Raw genomic sequence first — 18,927 nt, 5'->3', positions numbered from 1 at the left:
GATAGAATACAATTATTAAAATTTGAAATTAAATCATCTAATGGTTCAGGTTCACCCTTAACGCCATCGATAATTCTGATTAGAGAATTCTAAATTTGACTTGGATTAGTACTCTATGGATGATTTATCCATTTATTTATGTGTGGATGGAGAAGAAAAAACGATTACGGATATGCTTCAATTAATTTTTTTTCCAAAGATTGTTCGGGGATAGAATACAATTATTAAATTTTACAAATTAAAGCACCTAATGATTCCTATTCAATCTTAAAATCTTTGATAATTCTGATTAGATAATTCTGATTAGATAATTCTAAATTTGACTTGGAATGGTACTCTATGGATGATTTATCCATTTCTGTATATATGAATTGAGAAGAAAAATGATTATGGATTTGCTTCAATAATTCAATGTATAATATGTTTATAACAAAATTGACTCTAAGCAAGCTACTAATAAACATGTGGATTGTGAGTGTCGACTATTTTCAACCACCATCTTTGATTACGGATATGCTTCAATTATTTTTTTTTCAAAGATTGTTCGGGGATAGAATACAATTATTAAATTTTGCAAATTAAAGCACCTAATGATTCCTATTCAACCTTAAAATCACTGATAATTCTGATTAGATAATTCTAAATTTGACTTGGAATGGTACTCTTTGGATGATTTATCCATTTCTTTATATATGAATTGAGAAGAAAAAACGGTTATGGATTTGTTTCAATAATTCAATGTATAATATGTTTATAACAAAATTAACTCTAAGCAAGCTACTAATAAACATGTGGATTGTGAGTGTCGACTATTTTCAGCCACCATCTTTGATTACGGATATGCTTCAATTTATTTATTTTTTTCCAAAGATTGTTCGGGGATAGAATACAATTATTAAATTTTGCAAATTAAAGCACCTAATGATTTCTATTCGACCTTAAAATCATCGATAATTCTGATTAGATAATTCTAAATTTCACTTGGAATGGTACTCTGTGGATGATTTATCCATTTCTTTATATATGTATTGAGAAGAAAAAACGATTATGGATTTGCTTCAATAATTCAATGTATAATATGTTTATAACAAAATTAACTCTAAGCAAGCTACTAATAAACATGTGGATTGTGAGTGTCACTATTTTTAGCCACCATCTTTGATTACGGATATGCTTCAATTTATTTTTTTTTCCCAAAGATTGTTCGGGGATAAAATACAATTTTTAAATTTTGCAAATTAAAGCACCTAATGATTCCTATTCAACCTTAAAATCATTGATAATTCTGATTACATAATTCTAAATTTGACTTGGAATGGTACTCTATGGATGATTTATCCATTTCTTTATATATGAATTGAGATGAAAAAATGATTATGGATTTGCTTCAATAATTCAATGTATAATATGTTTATAACAAAATTAACTCTAAGCAAGCTACTAATAAACATGTGGATTGTGAGTGTCGACTATTTTCAGCCACCATCTTTGATTACAGATATGCTTCAATTATTTTTTTTCCAAAGATTGTTCGGGGATAGAATACAATTATTAAATTTTGCAAATTAAAGCACCTAATGATTCCTATTCAACCTTAAAATCATCGAGAATTCTGATTAGATAATTCTAAATTTCACTTGGAATGGTACTCTGTGGATGATTTATCCATTTCTTTATATATGAATTGAGATGAAAAAACGATTATGGATTTGCTTCAATAATTCAATGTATAATATGTTTATAACAAAATTAACTCTAAGCAAGCTACTATTAAACATGTGGATTGTGAGTGTCACTATTTTTAGCCACCATCTTTGATTACGGATATGCTTCAATTTAATTTTTTTTCCAAAGATTGTTCGGGGATAAAATACAATTATTAAATTTTGCAAATTAAAGCACCTAATGATTCCTATTTAACCTTAAAATCATTGATAATTCTGATTAGATAATTCTAAATTTGACTTGGAATGGTACTCTATGGATGATTTATCCATTTCATTATATATGAATTGAGAAGAAAAAACGATTATCGATTTACTTCAATAATTCAATGTATAATATGTTTATAACAAAATTAACTCTAAGCAAGCTACTAATAAACATGTGGATAGTGAGGGTCGACTATTTTTAGCCACCATCTTTGATTACGGATATGCTTCAATTATTTTTTTTCCCAAAGATTGTTCGGGGATAGAATACAATTATTAAATTTTGCAAATTAAAGCACCTAATGATTCCTATTCAACCTTAAAATCATTAATAATTCTGATTAGATAATTCTAAATTTGACTTGGAATGGTACTCTGTGGATGATTTATCCATTTCTTTATATATGAATTGAGAAGAAAAACGATTATGGATTTACTTCAATAATTCAATGTATAATATGTTTATAACAAAATTAACTCTAAGCAAGCTACTAATAAACATGTGGATTGTGAGTGTCGACTATTTTCAGCCACCATCTTTGATTACGGATATGCTTCAATTATTTTTTTTCAAAAGATTGTTCGGGGATAGAATACAATTATTAAATTTTGCAAATTAAAGCACCTAATGATTCCTATTCAACCTTAAAATCATCGATAATTCTGATTAGATAATTCTAAATTTCACTTTGAATGGTACTCTGTGGATGATTTATCCATTTCTTTATGTATGAATTGAGAAGAAAAAACTATTATGGATTTGCTTCAATAATTCAATGTATAATATGTTTATAACAAAATTAACTCTAAGCTAGCTACTAATAAACATGTGGATTGTGAGTGTCACTATATTTAGCCACCATCTTTGATTACGGATATGCTTCAATTTATTTTTTTTCCAAAGATTGTTCGGGGATAAAGTACAATTATTAAATTTTGCAAATTAAAGCACCTAATGATTCCTATTCAACCTTAAAATCATTGATAATTCTGATTAGATACATCTAAATTTGACTTGGAATGGTACTCTATGGATGATTTATCCATTTCTTTATATACGAATTGAGATGAAAAAACGATTATTGATTTGCTTCAATAATTCAATGTATAATATGTTTATATCAAAATTAACTCTAAGCAAGCTATTAATAAACATGTGGATTGTGAGTGTCGACTATTTTCAACCACCATCTTTGATTACGGATATGCTTCAATTATTTTTTTTCCAAAGATTGTTCGGGGATAGAATACAATTATTAAATTTTGCAAATTAAAGCACCTAATGATTCCTATTCAACCTTAAAATCACTGATAATTCTGATTAGATAATTCTAAATTTGACTTGGAATGGTAATCTTTGGATGATTTATCCATTTCTTTATATATGAATTGAGAAGAAAAAACGATTATGGATTTGCTTCAATAATTCAATGTATAATATGTTTATAACAAAATTAACTCTAAGCAAGATACTAATAAACATGTGGATTGTGAGTGTCGACTATTTTCAGCCACCATCTTTGATTACGGATATGCTTCAATTATTTTTTTTCAAAAGATTGTTCGGGGATAGAATACAATTATTAAATTTTGCAAATTAAAGCACCTAATGATTCCTATTCAACCTTAAAATCATCGATAATTCTGATTAGATAATTCTAAATTTCACTTGGAATGGTACTCTGTGGATGATTTATCCATTTCTTTATATATGTATTGAGAAGAAAAAACGATTATGGATTTGCTTCAATAATTCAATGTATAATATGTTTATAACAAAATTAACTCTAAGCAAGCTACTAATAAACATGTGGATTGTGAGTGTAACTATTTTTAGCCACCATCTTTGATTACGAATATGCTTCAATTTATTTTTTTTTCCAAAGATTGTTCGGGGTTAAAATACAATTATTAAATTTTGCAAATTAAAGCACCTAATGATTCCTATTCAACCTTAAAATCATTGATAATTCTGATTAGATAATTCTAAATTTGACTTGGAATGGTACTCTATGGATGATTTATTCATTTCTTTATATATGAATTGAGATGAAAAAACGATTATGGATTTGCTTCAATAATTCAATGTATAATATGTTTATAACAAAATTAACTCTAAGCAAGCTACTGATTACGGATATGCTTCAATTATTTTTTTTCCAAAGATTGTTCGGGGATAGAATACAATTATTAAATTTTGCAAATTAAAGCCCCTAAGATTCCTATTCAACCTTAAAATCATTAATAATTCTGATTAGATAATTCTAAATTTGACTTGGAATGGTACTCTGTGGATGATTTATCCATTTCTTTATATATGAATTGAGAAGAAAAAACGATTATGGATTTGCTTCAATAATTCAATGTATAATATGTTTATAACAAAATTAACTCTAAGCAAGCTACTAATAAACATGTGGATTGTGAGTGTCGACTATTTTCAGCCACCATCTTTGATTACGGATATGCTTCAATTATTTTTTTTCTAAAGATTGTTCGCGGATAGAATACAATTATTAAATTTTGCAAATTAAAGCACCTAATGATTCCTATTCAACCTTAAAATCATCGATAATTCTGATTAGATAATTCTTAATTTCACTTTGAATGGTACTCTGTGGATGATTTATTCATTTCTTCATATATGAATTGAGAAGAAAAAACGATTATGGATTTGCTTCAATAATTCAATGTATAATATGTTTATAACAAAATTAACTCTAAGCTAGCTACTAATAAACATGTGGATTGTGAGTGTCGACTATTTTCAGCCACCATCTTTGATTAAGGATATGCTTCAATTATTTTTTTTTCCAAAGATTGTTCGGGGATAGAATACAATTATTAAATTTTGCAAATTAAAGCACCTAATGATTCCTATTTAACCTTAAAATCATTGATAATTCTGATTAGATAATTCTAAATTTGACTTGGAATGGTACTCTATGGATGATTTATCCATTTCTTTATATACGAATTGAGTTGAAAAAACGATTATGGATTTGCTTCAATAATTCAATGTATAATATGTTTATAACAAAATTAACTCTAAGCAAGCTATTAATAAACATGTGGATTGTGAGTGTCGACTATTTTCAACCACCATCTTTGATTACAGATATGCTTCAATTATTTTTTTTCCAAAGATTGTTCGGGGATAGAATACAATTATTAAAATTTGCAAATTAAAGCACCTAATGATTCCTATTCAACCTTAAAATCACTGATAATTCTGATTAGATAATTCTAAATTTGACTTGGAATGGTACTCTTTGGATGATTTATCCATTTCTTTATATATGAATTGAGAAGAAAAAACGATTATGGATTTGCTTTAATAATTCAATGTATAATATGTTTATAACAAAATTAACTCTAAGCAAGATTCTAATAAACATGTGGATTGTGAGTTTCGACTATTTTCAGCCACCATCTTTGATTACGGATATGCTTCAATTATTTTTTTTCAAAAGATTGTTCGGGGATGAATACAATTATTAAATTTTGCAAATTAAAGCACCTAATGATTCCTATTCAACCTTAAAATCATTGATAATTCTGATTAGATAATTCTAAATTTCACTTGGAATGGTACTCTGTGGATGATTTATCCATTTCTTTATATATGTATTGAGAAGAAAAAACGATTATGGATTTGCTTCAATAATTCAATGTATAATATGTTTATAACAAAATTAACTCTAAGCAAGCTACTAATAAACATGTGGATTGTGAGTGTAACTATTTTTAGCCACCATCTTTGATTACGGATATGCTTCAATTTATTTTTTTTTTCCAAAGATTGTTCGGGGTTAAAATACAATTATTAAATTTTGCAAATTAAAGCACCTAATGATTCCTATTCAACCTTAAAATCATTGATAATTCTGATTAGATAATTCTAAATTTGACTTGGAATGGTACTCTTTGGATGATTTATTCATTTCTTTATATATGAATTCAGATGAAAAAACGATTATGGATTTGCTTCAATAATTCAATGTAAAATATGTTTATAACAAAATTAACTCTAAGCAAGATACTAATAAACATGTGGATTGTGAGTGTCGACTATTTTCAACCACCATCTTTGATTACGGATATGCTTCAATTATTTTTTTTCAAAAGATTGTTCGGGGATAGAATACAATTATTAAATTTTGCAAATTAAAGCACCTAATGATTCCTATTCAACCTTAAAATCATCGATAATTCTGATTAGATAATTCTAAATTTCACTTGGAATGGTACTCTGTGGATGATTTATCCATTTCTTTATATATGAATTGAGAAGAAAAAACGATTATGGATTTGCTTCAATAATTCAATGTATAATATGTTTATAACAAAATTAACTCTAAGCAAGCCACTAATAAACATGTGGATTGTGAGTGTAACTATTTTTAGCCACCATCTTTGATTACGGATATGCTTCAATTTATTTTTTTTTCCAAAGATTGTTCGGGGTTAAAATACAATTATTAAATTTTGCAAATTAAAGCACCTAATGATTCCTATTCAACCTTAAAATCATTGATAATTCTGATTAGATAATTCTAAATTTGACTTGGAATGGTACTCTATGGATGATTTATTCATTTCTTTATATATGAATTGAGATGAAAAAACGATTATGGATTTGCTTCAATAATTCAATGTATAATATGTTTATAACAAAATTAACTCTAAGCAAGCTACTGATTACGGATATGCTTCAATTATTTTTTTTCCAAAGATTGTTCGGGGATAGAATACAATTATTAAATTTTGCAAATTAAAGCCCCTAAGATTCCTATTCAACCTTAAAATCATTAATAAATCTGATTAGATAATTCTAAATTTGACTTGGAATGGTACTCTGTGGATGATTTATCCATTTCTTTATATATGAATTGAGAAGAAAAAACAATTATGGATTTGCTTCAATAATTCAATGTATAATATGTTTATAACAAAATTAACTCTAAGCAAGCTACTAATAAACATGTGGATTGTGAGTGTCGACTATTTTCAGCCACCATCTTTGATTACGGATATGCTTCAATTATTTTTTTTCTAAAGATTGTTCGCGGATAGAATACAATTATTAAATTTTGCAAATTAAAGCACCTAATGATTCCTATTCAACCTTAAAATCATCGATAATTCTGATTAGATAATTCTTAATTTCACTTTGAATGGTACTCTGTGGATGATTTATTCATTTCTTCATATATGAATTGAGAAGAAAAAACGATTATGGATTTGCTTCAATAATTCAATGTATAATATGTTTATAACAAAATTAACTCTAAGCTAGCTACTAATAAACATGTGGATTGTGAGTGTCGACTATTTTCAGCCACCATCTTTGATTAAGGATATGCTTCAATTATTTTTTTTTCCAAAGATTGTTCGGGGATAGAATACAATTATTAAATTTTGCAAATTAAAGCACCTAATGATTCCTATTTAACCTTAAAATCATTGATAATTCTGATTAGATAATTCTAAATTTGACTTGGAATGGTACTCTATGGATGATTTATCCATTTCTTTATATACGAATTGAGTTGAAAAAACGATTATGGATTTGCTTCAATAATTCAATGTATAATATGTTTATAACAAAATTAACTCGAAGCAAGCTATTAATAAACATGTGGATTGTGAGTGTCGACTATTTTCAACCACCATCTTTGATTACGGATATGCTTCAATTATTTTTTTTCCAAAGATTGTTCGGGGATAGAATACAATTATTAAAATTTGCAAATTAAAGCACCTAATGATTCCTATTCAACCTTAAAATCACTGATAATTCTGATTAGATAATTCTAAATTTGACTTGGAATGGTACTCTTTGGATGATTTATCCATTTCTTTATATATGAATTGAGAAGAAAAAACGATTATGGATTTGCTTTAATAATTCAATGTATAATATGTTTATAACAAAATTAACTCTAAGCAAGATACTAATAAACATGTGGATTGTGAGTTTCGACTATTTTCAGCCACCATCTTTGATTACGGATATGCTTCAATTATTTTTTTTCAAAAGATTGTTCGGGGATGAATACAATTATTAAATTTTGCAAATTAAAGCACCTAATGATTCCTATTCAACCTTAAAATCATCGATAATTCTGATTAGATAATTCTAAATTTCACTTGGAATGGTACTCTGTGGATGATTTATCCATTTCTTTATATATGTATTGAGAAGAAAAAACGATTATGGATTTGCTTCAATAATTCAATGTATAATATGTTTATAACAAAATTAACTCTAAGCAAGCTACTAATAAACATGTGGATTGTGAGTGTAACTATTTTTAGCCACCATCTTTGATTACGGATATGCTTCAATTTATTTTTTTTTCCAAAGATTGTTCGGGGTTAAAATACAATTATTAAATTTTGCAAATTAAAGCACCTAATGATTCCTATTCAACCTTAAAATCATTGATAATTCTGATTAGATAATTCTAAATTTGACTTGGAATGGTACTCTTTGGATGATTTATTCATTTCTTTATATATGAATTCAGATGAAAAAACGATTATGGATTTGCTTCAATAATTCAATGTAAAATATGTTTATAACAAAATTAACTCTAAGCAAGCTACTAATAAACATGTGGATTGTGAGTGTCGACTATTTTCAGCCACCATCTTTGATTAATGATATGCTTCAATTATTTTTTTTCCAAAGATTGTTCGGGGATAGAATACAATTATTAAAATTTGCAAATTAAAGCACCTAATGATTCCTATTTAACCTTAAAATCATTGATAATTCTGATTAGATAATTCTAAATTTGACTTGGAATGGTACTCTATGGATGATTTATCTATTTCTTTATATATGAATTGAGATGAAAAAACGATTATGGATTTGCTTCAATAATTCAATGTATAATATGTTTATAACAAAATTAACTCTAAGCAAGCTACTAATAAACATGTTGATAATGAGTGTCAACTATTTTCAGCCAACATCTTTGATTAAGGATATGCTTCAATTATTTTTTTTCCAAAGATTATTCGGGGATAGAATACAATTATTAAATTTTACAAATTAAAGCACCTAATGATTCCTATTTAACCTTAAAATCATTGATAATTCTGATTAGATAATTCTAAATTTGACTTAGAATGGTACTCTATGGATGATTTATCCATTTCTTTATATATGATTTGAGATGAAAAAACGATTATGGATTTGCTTCAATAATTCAATGTATAATATGTTTATAACAAAATTAACTCTAAGCAAGCTACTAATAAACATGTGGATTGTGAGTGTCGACTATTTTCAGCCACCATCTTTGATTACGGATATGCTTCAATTATTTTTTTTTCCAAAGATTGTTCGTGGATAGAATACAATTATTAAATTTTGCAAATTAAAGCACCTAATGATTCCTATTCAACCTTAAAATCATTGATAATTCGGATTAGATAATTCTAAATTTGACTTAGAATAGTACTCTGTGGATAATTTATCCATTTCTTTATATATGAATTGAGAAGAAAAAACGATTATCGATTTACTTCAATAATTCAATGTATAATATGTTTATAACAAAATTAACTCTAAGCAAGCTACTAATAAACATGTGGATTGTGAGTGTCGACTATTTTTAGCCACCATCTTTGATTACGGATATGCTTCAATTATTTTTTTTTTCAAAGATTGTTCGGGGATAGAATACAATTATTAAATTTTGCAAATTAAAGCACCTAATGATTCCTATTCAACCTTAAAATCATTAACAATTCTGATTAGATAATTCTAAATTTGACTTGGAATGGTACTCTGTGGATGATTTATCCATTTCTTTATATATGAATTGAGAAGAAAAAACGATTATGGATTTGCTTCAATAATTCAATGTATAATATGTTTATAACAAAATTAACTCTAAGCAAGCTACTAATAAACATGTGGATATTGAGTGTCGACTATTTTCAGCCACCATCTTTGATTACGGATATGCTTCAATTATTTTTTTTCCAAAGATTGTTCGCGGATAGAATACAATTATTAAATTTTGCAAATTAAAGCACCTAATGATTCCTATTCAACCTTAAAATCATCGATAATTCTGATTAGATAATTCTAAATTTCACTTTGAATGGTACTCTGTGGATGATTTATTCATTTCTTCATATATGAATTGAGAAGAAAAAACGATTATGGATTTGCTTCAATAATTCAATGTATAATATGTTTATAACAAAATTAACTCTAAGCTAGCTACTAATAAACATGTGGATTGTGAGTGTCGACTATTTTCAGCCACCATCTTTGATTAAGGATATGCTTCAATTATTTTTTTTTCCAAAGATTGTTCGGGGATAGAATACAATTATTAAATTTTCCAAATTAAAGCACCTAATGATTCCTATTTAACCTTAAAATCATTGATAATTCTGATTAGATAATTCTAAATTTGACTTGGAATGGTACTCTATGGATGATTTATCCATTTCTTTATATATGAATTGAGATGAAAAAACTATTATGGATTTGCTTCAATAATTCAATGTATAATATGTTTATAACAAAATTAACTCTAAGCAAGCTACTAATAAACATGTGGATTGTGAGTGTCGACTATTTTCAGCCACCATCTTTGATTACGGATATGCTTCAATTATTTTTTTTTCCAAAGATTGTTCGGGGATAGAATACAATTATTAAATTTTGCAAATTAAAGCACCTAATGATTCCTATTCAACCTTAAAATCATTGATAATTCGGATTAGATAATTCTAAATTTAACTTAGAATAGTACTCTGTGGATAATTTATCAATTTCTTTATATATGAATTGAGAAGAAAAAACGATTATCTATTTACTTCAATAATTAAATGTATAATATGTTTATAACAAAATTAACTCTAAGCAAGCTACTAATAAACATGTGGATTGTGAGTGTCGACTATTTTTAGCCACCATCTTTGATTACGGATATGCTTCAATTATTTTTTTTTCCAAAGATTGTTCGGGGATAGAATACAATTATTAAATTTTGCAAATTAAAGCATCTAATGATTCCTATTCAACCTTAAAATCATTAATAATTCTGATTAGATAATTCTAAATTTGACTTGGAATGGTACTCTGTGGATGATTTATCCATTTCTTTATATATGAATTGAGAAGAAAAAACGATTATGGATTTACTTCAATAATTCAATGTATAATATGTTTATTACAAAATTAACTCTAAGCAAGCTACTAATAAACATGTGGATTGTGAGTGTCGACTATTTTCAGCCACCATCTTTGATTACGGATATGCTTCAATTATTTTTTTTCCAAAGATTGTTCGCGGATAGAATACAATTATTAAATTTTGCAAATTAAAGCATCTAATGATTCCTATTCAACCTTAAAATCATCGATAATTCTGATTAGATAATTCTAAATTTCACTTTGAATGGTACTCTGTGGATGATTTATTCATTTCTTCATATATGAATTCAGAAGAAAAAACGATTATGGATTTGCTTCAATAATTCAATGTATAATATGTTTATAACAAAATTAACTCTAAGCAAGCTACTAATAAACATGTGGATTGTGAGTGTCGACTATTTTCAGCCACCATCTTTGATTACGGATATGCTTCAATTATTTTTTTTTCCAAAGATTGTTCGGGGATAGAATACAATTATTAAATTTTGCAAATTAAAGCACCTAATGATTCCTATTCAACCTTAAAATCATTGATAATTCGGATTAGATAATTCTAAATTTGACTTAGAATAGTACTCTGTGGATAATTTATCAATTTCTTTATATATGAATTGAGAAGAAAAAACGATTATCTATTTACTTCAATAATTAAATGTATAATATGTTTATAACAAAATTAACTCTAAGCAAGCTACTAATAAACATGTGGATTGTGAGTGTCGACTATTTTTAGCCACCATCTTTGATTACGGATATGCTTCAATTATTTTTTTTCCAAAGATTGTTCGGGGATAGAATACAATTATTAAATTTTGCAAATTAAAGCATCTAATGATTCCTATTCAACCTTAAAATCACTGATAATTCTGATTAGATAATTCTAAATTTGACTTGGAATGGTACTCTTTGGATGATTTATCCATTTCTCTATATATGAATTGAGAAGAAAAAACGGTTATGGATTTGCTTCAATAATTCAATGTATAATATGTTTATTACAAAACTAACTCTAAGCAAGCTACTAATAAACATGTGGATTGTGAGTGTCGACTATTTTCAGCCACCATCTTTGATTACGGATATGCTTCAATTATTTTTTTTCCAAAGATTGTTCGCGGATAGAATACAATTATTAAATTTTGCAAATTAAAGCATCTAATGATTCCTATTCAACCTTAAAATCATCGATAATTCTGATTAGATAATTCTAAATTTCACTTTGAATGGTACTCTGTGGATGATTTATTCATTTCTTCATATATGAATTCAGAAGAAAAAACGATTATGGATTTGCTTCAATAATTCAATGTATAATATGTTTATAACAAAATTAACTCTAAGCTAGCTACTAATAAACATGTGGATTGTGAGTGTCGACTATTTTCAGCCACCATCTTTGATTAAGGATATGCTTCAATTATTTTTTTTTCCAAAGATTGTTCGGGGATAGAATACAATTATTAAATTTTGCAAATTAAAGCACCTAATGATTCCTATTTAACCTTAAAATCATTGATAATTCTGATTAGATAATTCTAAATTTGACTTGGAATGGTACTCTATGGATGATTTATCCATTTCTTTATATATGAATTGAGATGAAAAAACGATTATGGATTTGCTTCAATAATTCAATGTATAATATGTTTATAACAAAATTAACTCTAAGCAAGCTACTAATAAACATGTGGATTGTGAGTGTCGACTATTTTCAGCCACCATCTTTGATTACGGATATGCTTCAATTATTTTTTTTTCCAAAGATTGTTCGGGGATAGAATACAATTATTAAATTTTGCAAATTAAAGCACCTAATGATTCCTATTCAACCTTAAAATCATTGATAATTCGGATTAGATAATTCTAAATTTGACTTAGAATAGTACTCTGTGGATAATTTATCAATTTCTTTATATATGAATTGAGAAGAAAAAACGATTATCTATTTACTTCAATAATTAAATGTATAATATGTTTATAACAAAATTAACTCTAAGCAAGCTACTAATAAACATGTGGATTGTGAGTGTCGACTATTTTTAGCCACCATCTTTGATTACGGATATGCTTCAATTATTTTTTTTTTCCAAAGATTGTTCGGGGATAGAATACAATTATTAAATTTTGCAAATTAAAGCACCTAATGATTCCTATTCAACCTTAAAATCATCGATAATTCTGATTAGATAATTCTAAATTTCACTTTGAATGGTACTCTGTGGATGATTTATCCATTTCTTCATATCTGAATTGAGAAGAAAAAACGATTATGGATTTGCTTCAATAATTCAATGTATAATATGTTTATAACAAAATTAACTCTAAGCTAGCTACTAATAAACATGTGGATTGTGAGTGTCACTATTTTTAGCCACCATCTTTGATTACGGATATGCTTCAATTTATTTTTTTTTCCAAAGATTGTTCAGGGTTAAAATACAATTATTAAATTTTGCAAATTAAAGCACCTAATGATTCCTATTCAACCTTAAAATCATTGATAATTCTGATTAAATAATTCTAAATTTGACTTGGAATGGTACTCTATGGATGATTTATCCATTTCTTTATATATGAATTGAGATGAAAAAACGATTATGGATTTGCTTCAATAATTCAATGTATAATATGTTTATAACAAAATTAACTCTAAGCAAGCTACTAATAAACATGTGGATTGTGAGTGTCGACTATTTTCAGCCACCATCTTTGATTACGGATATGCTTCAATTATTTTTTTTCAAAAGATTGTTCGGGGATAGAATACAATTATTAAATTTTGCAAATTAAAGCACCTAATGATTCCTATTCAACCTTAAAATCATCGATAATTCTGATTAGATAATTCTAAATTTGACTTAGAATAGTACTCTGTGGATAATTTATCCATTTCTTTATATATGAATTGAGAAGAAAAAACGATTATCTATTTACTTCAATAATTAAATGTATAATATGTTTATAACAAAATTAACTCTAAGCAAGCTACTAATAAACATGTGGATTGTGAGTGTCGACTATTTTCAGCCACCATCTTTGATTACAGATATGCTTCAATTATTTTTTTTCCAAAGATTGTTCGGGGATAGAATACAATTATTAAATTTTGCAAATTAAAGCACCTAATGATTCCTATTCAACCTTAAAATCATCGATAATTCTGATTAGATAATTCTAAATTTCACTTGGAATGGTACTCTGTGGATGATTTATCCATTTCTTTATATATGAATTGAGATGAAAAAACGATTATGGATTTGCTTCAATAATTCAATGTATAATATGTTTATAACAAAATTAACTCTAAGCAAGCTACTATTAAACATGTGGATTGTGAGTGTCACTATTTTTAGCCACTATCTTTGATTACGGATATGCTTCAATTTAATTTTTTTTTCCAAAGATTGTTCGGGGATAAAATACAATTATTAAATTTTGCCAATTAAAGCACCTAATGATTCCTATTTAACCTTAAAATCATTGATAATTCTGATTAGATAATTCTAAATTTGACTTGGAATGGTACTCTATGGATGATTTATCCATTTCATTATATATGAATTGAGAAGAAAAAACGATTATCGATTTACTTCAATAATTCAATGTATAATATGTTTATAACAAAATTAACTCTAAGCAAGCTACTAATAAACATGTGGATTGTGAGTGTCGACTATTTTTAGCCACCATCTTTGATTACGGATATGCTTCAATTATTTTTTTTTCCAAAGATTGTTCGGGGATAGAATACAATTATTAAATTTTGCAAATTAAAGCACCTAATGATTCCTATTCAACCTTAAAATCATCGATAATTCTGATTAGATAATTCTAAATTTCACTTTGAATGGTACTCTGTGGATGATTTATCCATTTCTTTATGTATGAATTGAGAAGAAAAAACTATTATGGATTTGCTTCAATAATTCAATGTATAATATGTTTATAACAAAATTAACTCTAAGCTAGCTACTAATAAACATGTGGATTTGAGTGTCACTATATTTAGCCACCATCTTTGATTACGGATATGCTTCAATTTATTTTTTTTCCAAAGATTGTTCGGGGATAAAGTACAATTATTAAATTTTGCAAATTAAAGCACCTAATGATTCCTATTCAACCTTAAAATCATTGATAATTCTGATTAGATAATTCTAAATTTGACTTGGAATGGTACTCTATGGATGATTTATCCATTTCTTTATATACGAATTGAGATGAAAAAACGATTATGGATTTGCTTCAATAATTCAATGTATAATATGTTTATAACAAAATTAACTCTAAGCAAGCTATTAATAAACATGTGGATTGTGAGTGTCGACTATTTTCAACCACCATCTTTGATTACGGATATGCTTCAATTATTTTTTTTCCAAAGATTGTTCGGGGATAGAATACAATTATTAAATTTTGCAAATTAAAGCACCTAATGATTCCTATTCAACCTTAAAATCACTGATAATTCTGATTAGATAATTCTAAATTTGACTTGGAATGGTACTCTTTGGATGATTTATCCATTTCTTTATATATGAATTGAGAAGAAAAAACGATTATGGATTTGCTTCAATAATTCAATGTATAATATGTTTATAACAAAATTAACTCTAAGCAAGCTACTAATAAACATGTGGATTGTGAGTGTCGACTATTTTCAGCCACCATCTTTGATTACGGATATGCTTCAATTATTTTTTTTCAAAAGATTGTTCGGGGATAGAATACAATTATTAAATTTTGCAAATTAAAGCACCTAATGATTCCTATTCAACCTTAAAATCATCGATAATTCTGATTAGATAATTCTAAATTTCACTTGGAATGGTACTCTGTGGATGATTTATCCATTTCTTTATATATGTATTGAGAAGAAAAAACGATTATGGATTTGCTTCAATAATTCAATGTATAATATGTTTATAACAAAATTAACTCTAAGCAAGCTACTAATAAACATGTGGATTGTGAGTGTAACTATTTTTAGCCACCATCTTTGATTACGGATATGCTTCAATTTATTTTTTTTTCCAAAGATTGTTCGGGGTTAAACTACAATTATTAAATTTTGCAAATTAAAGCACCTAACGATTCCTATTCAACCTTAAAATCATTGATAATTCTGATTAGATAATCTAAATTTGACTTGGAATGGTACTCTATGGATGATTTATTCATTTCTTTATATACGAATTGACATCTACATTCTATTCATCATACCCCTCACTTTTGCAATTTATTCTATCTGGCATGCTCTTTCCACAATAAAATTCTCAAGTTCTCTGGGTATAGCTCAAGCCCTTTGAAGTTGTATCTTTTCTTTTCTGGGAGTGAGCATAATGAGCCTAATTGAGCCTAGTCTTTGCACTTCATAAAAACCTTTGTTGCAAGCTACTGGAAAAAGTTTGTGGTGAACCAAACACTCACGTAATTGAAATAATTATAATCGTTTTATTTTCATGGCTACCTTGGAGCCTACACAAAGCAAGAACGATTCGAATATTTCTCTTGGAATCCCAAGTTCAGTTCCTATCAAAGTTAAAACTGTTAGACCACCTCTAAATTTCCTCGCGTGAGACCCTATGAAATTCTAGAGGAAGTGGGCCCAGTAGCATATCGCTTGGCATTACCACCCAACTTTTGGAACGCACACAACGTATTCCACGTCTCCCAACTTCGAATGTACGTGTTTAAAAAAAAAAGAAAAATGTGATGCGCCACGAAAAATCGCTCTAGAGTCTGACCTGAGTTACGAAGAAAAGCCGGTGGAAATACTAGATTGAAAGACGCAACAGCTTCGGAACAAGTCGATTACTACAGTGAAAGTTTTGTGGAAAAACCACGGACCAGAAGAGGCAACATGAGAGCTAGAAGAGAAAATGAAGGAGAAATATCCCGAGCTTTTTGTCTAAATACTCCCTAAATTTCGGGACGAAATTTCTTTTAAGAGGGGTAGAATGTAACGACCCGCTAAGCCAATATTATTAGAAATTATTAGCTTGATTACCTATATAAGTGACTTTTATGCGATTAAATCCTAGCTACGATAGATTGTCGTCGTTATTTGTTTTGACGATAGGCAAGTGAATAGAACATGCAAATATATAATACACCTATATGAATATAAATAAATATATAATAAATAAATAAATAAATAAGATCCCAAAATAAAAATTTATATGTCCGATACATCCAACAAAAGTCCAACAAAATTTAATCTATACATCCTGTGTTCTAATAAAAATCGGGTACTTCAACGCGGACAACCACAAACTTGAACTGATCATACCTACACCAAATTAAATGAACAAGTGAATAAATACTCAAATAGTTACTTTAATAAACAAATAAAATTAAAAAAAAGAGAGAGAGAGGGGGTAGATCCAGAGAATCGTTTTTTTTTTCAACACAACATTAATTGATGCATTTAATTAGAGTAGACAAATCTTTTCCCCTCCTCTGACAAAAGAGATTTGAGATAGGAATGTGGCAGGCAAGTTGCCACAACCAACTTGCTATCCACGCCACTTTCACCGCCATCTTTTATACATATACACAATTGTTTTCTTCACCCCCACATCACCATCACACCATCTATTCTCTCTGCACACACCAACCCCACAAAACATAGAGGAGTCCGAGGAGGGAGATTTCTACAATCCAACAACACTTTACTTCCCCATCAAAAAGTAAACACCAAGTCCTTTCTTTTCTTTCAATATATGTAAGCATATGCATAATCATAGCATCAACCGAACTAATAGCATAACTCAAGCATTTAACACAATTGAACTTTCTCATGGCAAAATCGAAATGCGAATTGAACAATCAGAACTTATATGTTTACCATGCGAATTGAACAATCGGAACCTTTTTGTTCGGGGCTGTTTCGGGGTGGTTCGGATTGGTTTCGGGACGAATCGGGGGCTGCCGTGATGTTTCGGGGCTGCACGACCACCGACGGAGCAGCGGCGAACAAACAGCCGGCTCTGTGCAGCGGCAGCAGCAGCGGCTGATTTCAGACAGCCGAGACGGTTACTGGACGACGGCCACCAGCAGCGACGGAGGATCGGCGGTGAGGAGTTGGAGGCAGCGGCGGTCGGTATCGACGCCGTGGAAGGGAGGCGGCGCCTCCTTCCTATCGGTAACTTCGCAGGGAGGCAGGGAGCGACGCCTTCTCTGTCGGCAACCTCGTCGGGAGAAAGGATTCGACGCCGGTGACAATGATCGGAGGAGAGCGTGAGCGCGGCGACCGACTCTCGTCGGTTTGGCTCCGGGATGAGGAAGGAGAAGGGTCGGCGAGAGGGGGAAAAGAACCGCTGCCACAGTGTTCTCCAAATTAGGGATTGGAAATTGGAGATGAGAAAAAGGGGAGAAAGAGAATAGGAATGGGGGATGCACGACGAAAGGGAGTATGAATGTGGGCTTCATGCCTCTTTTCTTTTTCCATTTAAGTAGTTGGGCTAATAAATTAATTAAAAGGAATTTGGGCCCAGAATTGAATGGAGGGAATAAATGGGCTGCCTCATTTATTGAAATGGACCATGGGGTCATTTATTTAATTATGTTTTGGGCCGGGAGATTTTGTTGGATTGAGCTACATAATTAAACTAGTGGACTTGGAAATTAAATATTGTTGGAGTGGAATTTATTTGAGGATTCGAGCTTGGAGCTTAATTATTTTAATTCCCGAATAAATTATTGAGTTCTCGATGATGGAAAAATTTGAGTGGAGACGCAAGGGGCCGACCGGCATCGCCCCGTGACGCCTCGGGCGGCCGCTAAGGAAATGGAAAGAAA

The 18,927-nt window shown here is 28.9% G+C and overlaps 1 protein-coding gene across 1 annotated transcript; it reads right to left on the bottom strand.

Annotated features, from left to right (window-relative positions):
- Positions 1 to 17,245: 17,245 nt before the first annotated feature.
- LOC121785312 lies at positions 17,246 to 18,681 on the bottom strand. Its single transcript, XM_042183699.1, has 3 exons — positions 18,671 to 18,681; positions 17,975 to 18,552; positions 17,246 to 17,416 (listed from the first exon to the last, which is right to left on the bottom strand). Exons 1-3 carry the CDS (start codon positions 18,679 to 18,681, stop codon positions 17,346 to 17,348), a joined length of 660 nt encoding a protein of 219 aa, XP_042039633.1. The 3' UTR covers positions 17,246 to 17,345.
- Between the last annotated feature and the right edge of the window lie 246 nt (positions 18,682 to 18,927).

Source organism: Salvia splendens, chromosome 21, assembly GCF_004379255.2.
Source record: "Salvia splendens isolate huo1 chromosome 21, SspV2, whole genome shotgun sequence".
Taxonomy (NCBI): Eukaryota; Viridiplantae; Streptophyta; class Magnoliopsida; order Lamiales; family Lamiaceae; genus Salvia; species Salvia splendens.
The sequence above is the reverse complement of the archived record's forward strand: the minus strand, read 5'-3'. Positions and strand labels throughout refer to the sequence as shown.

Excerpts from the sequence above, each read along its gene's own strand:
- LOC121785312 (XM_042183699.1), bottom strand. Across the intron at positions 17,417-17,974 it reads CCGATTGTTCAATTCGCATG|GTATGATCAGTTCAAGTTTG; the intron begins GTAAACATATAA and ends AATTTGGTGTAG.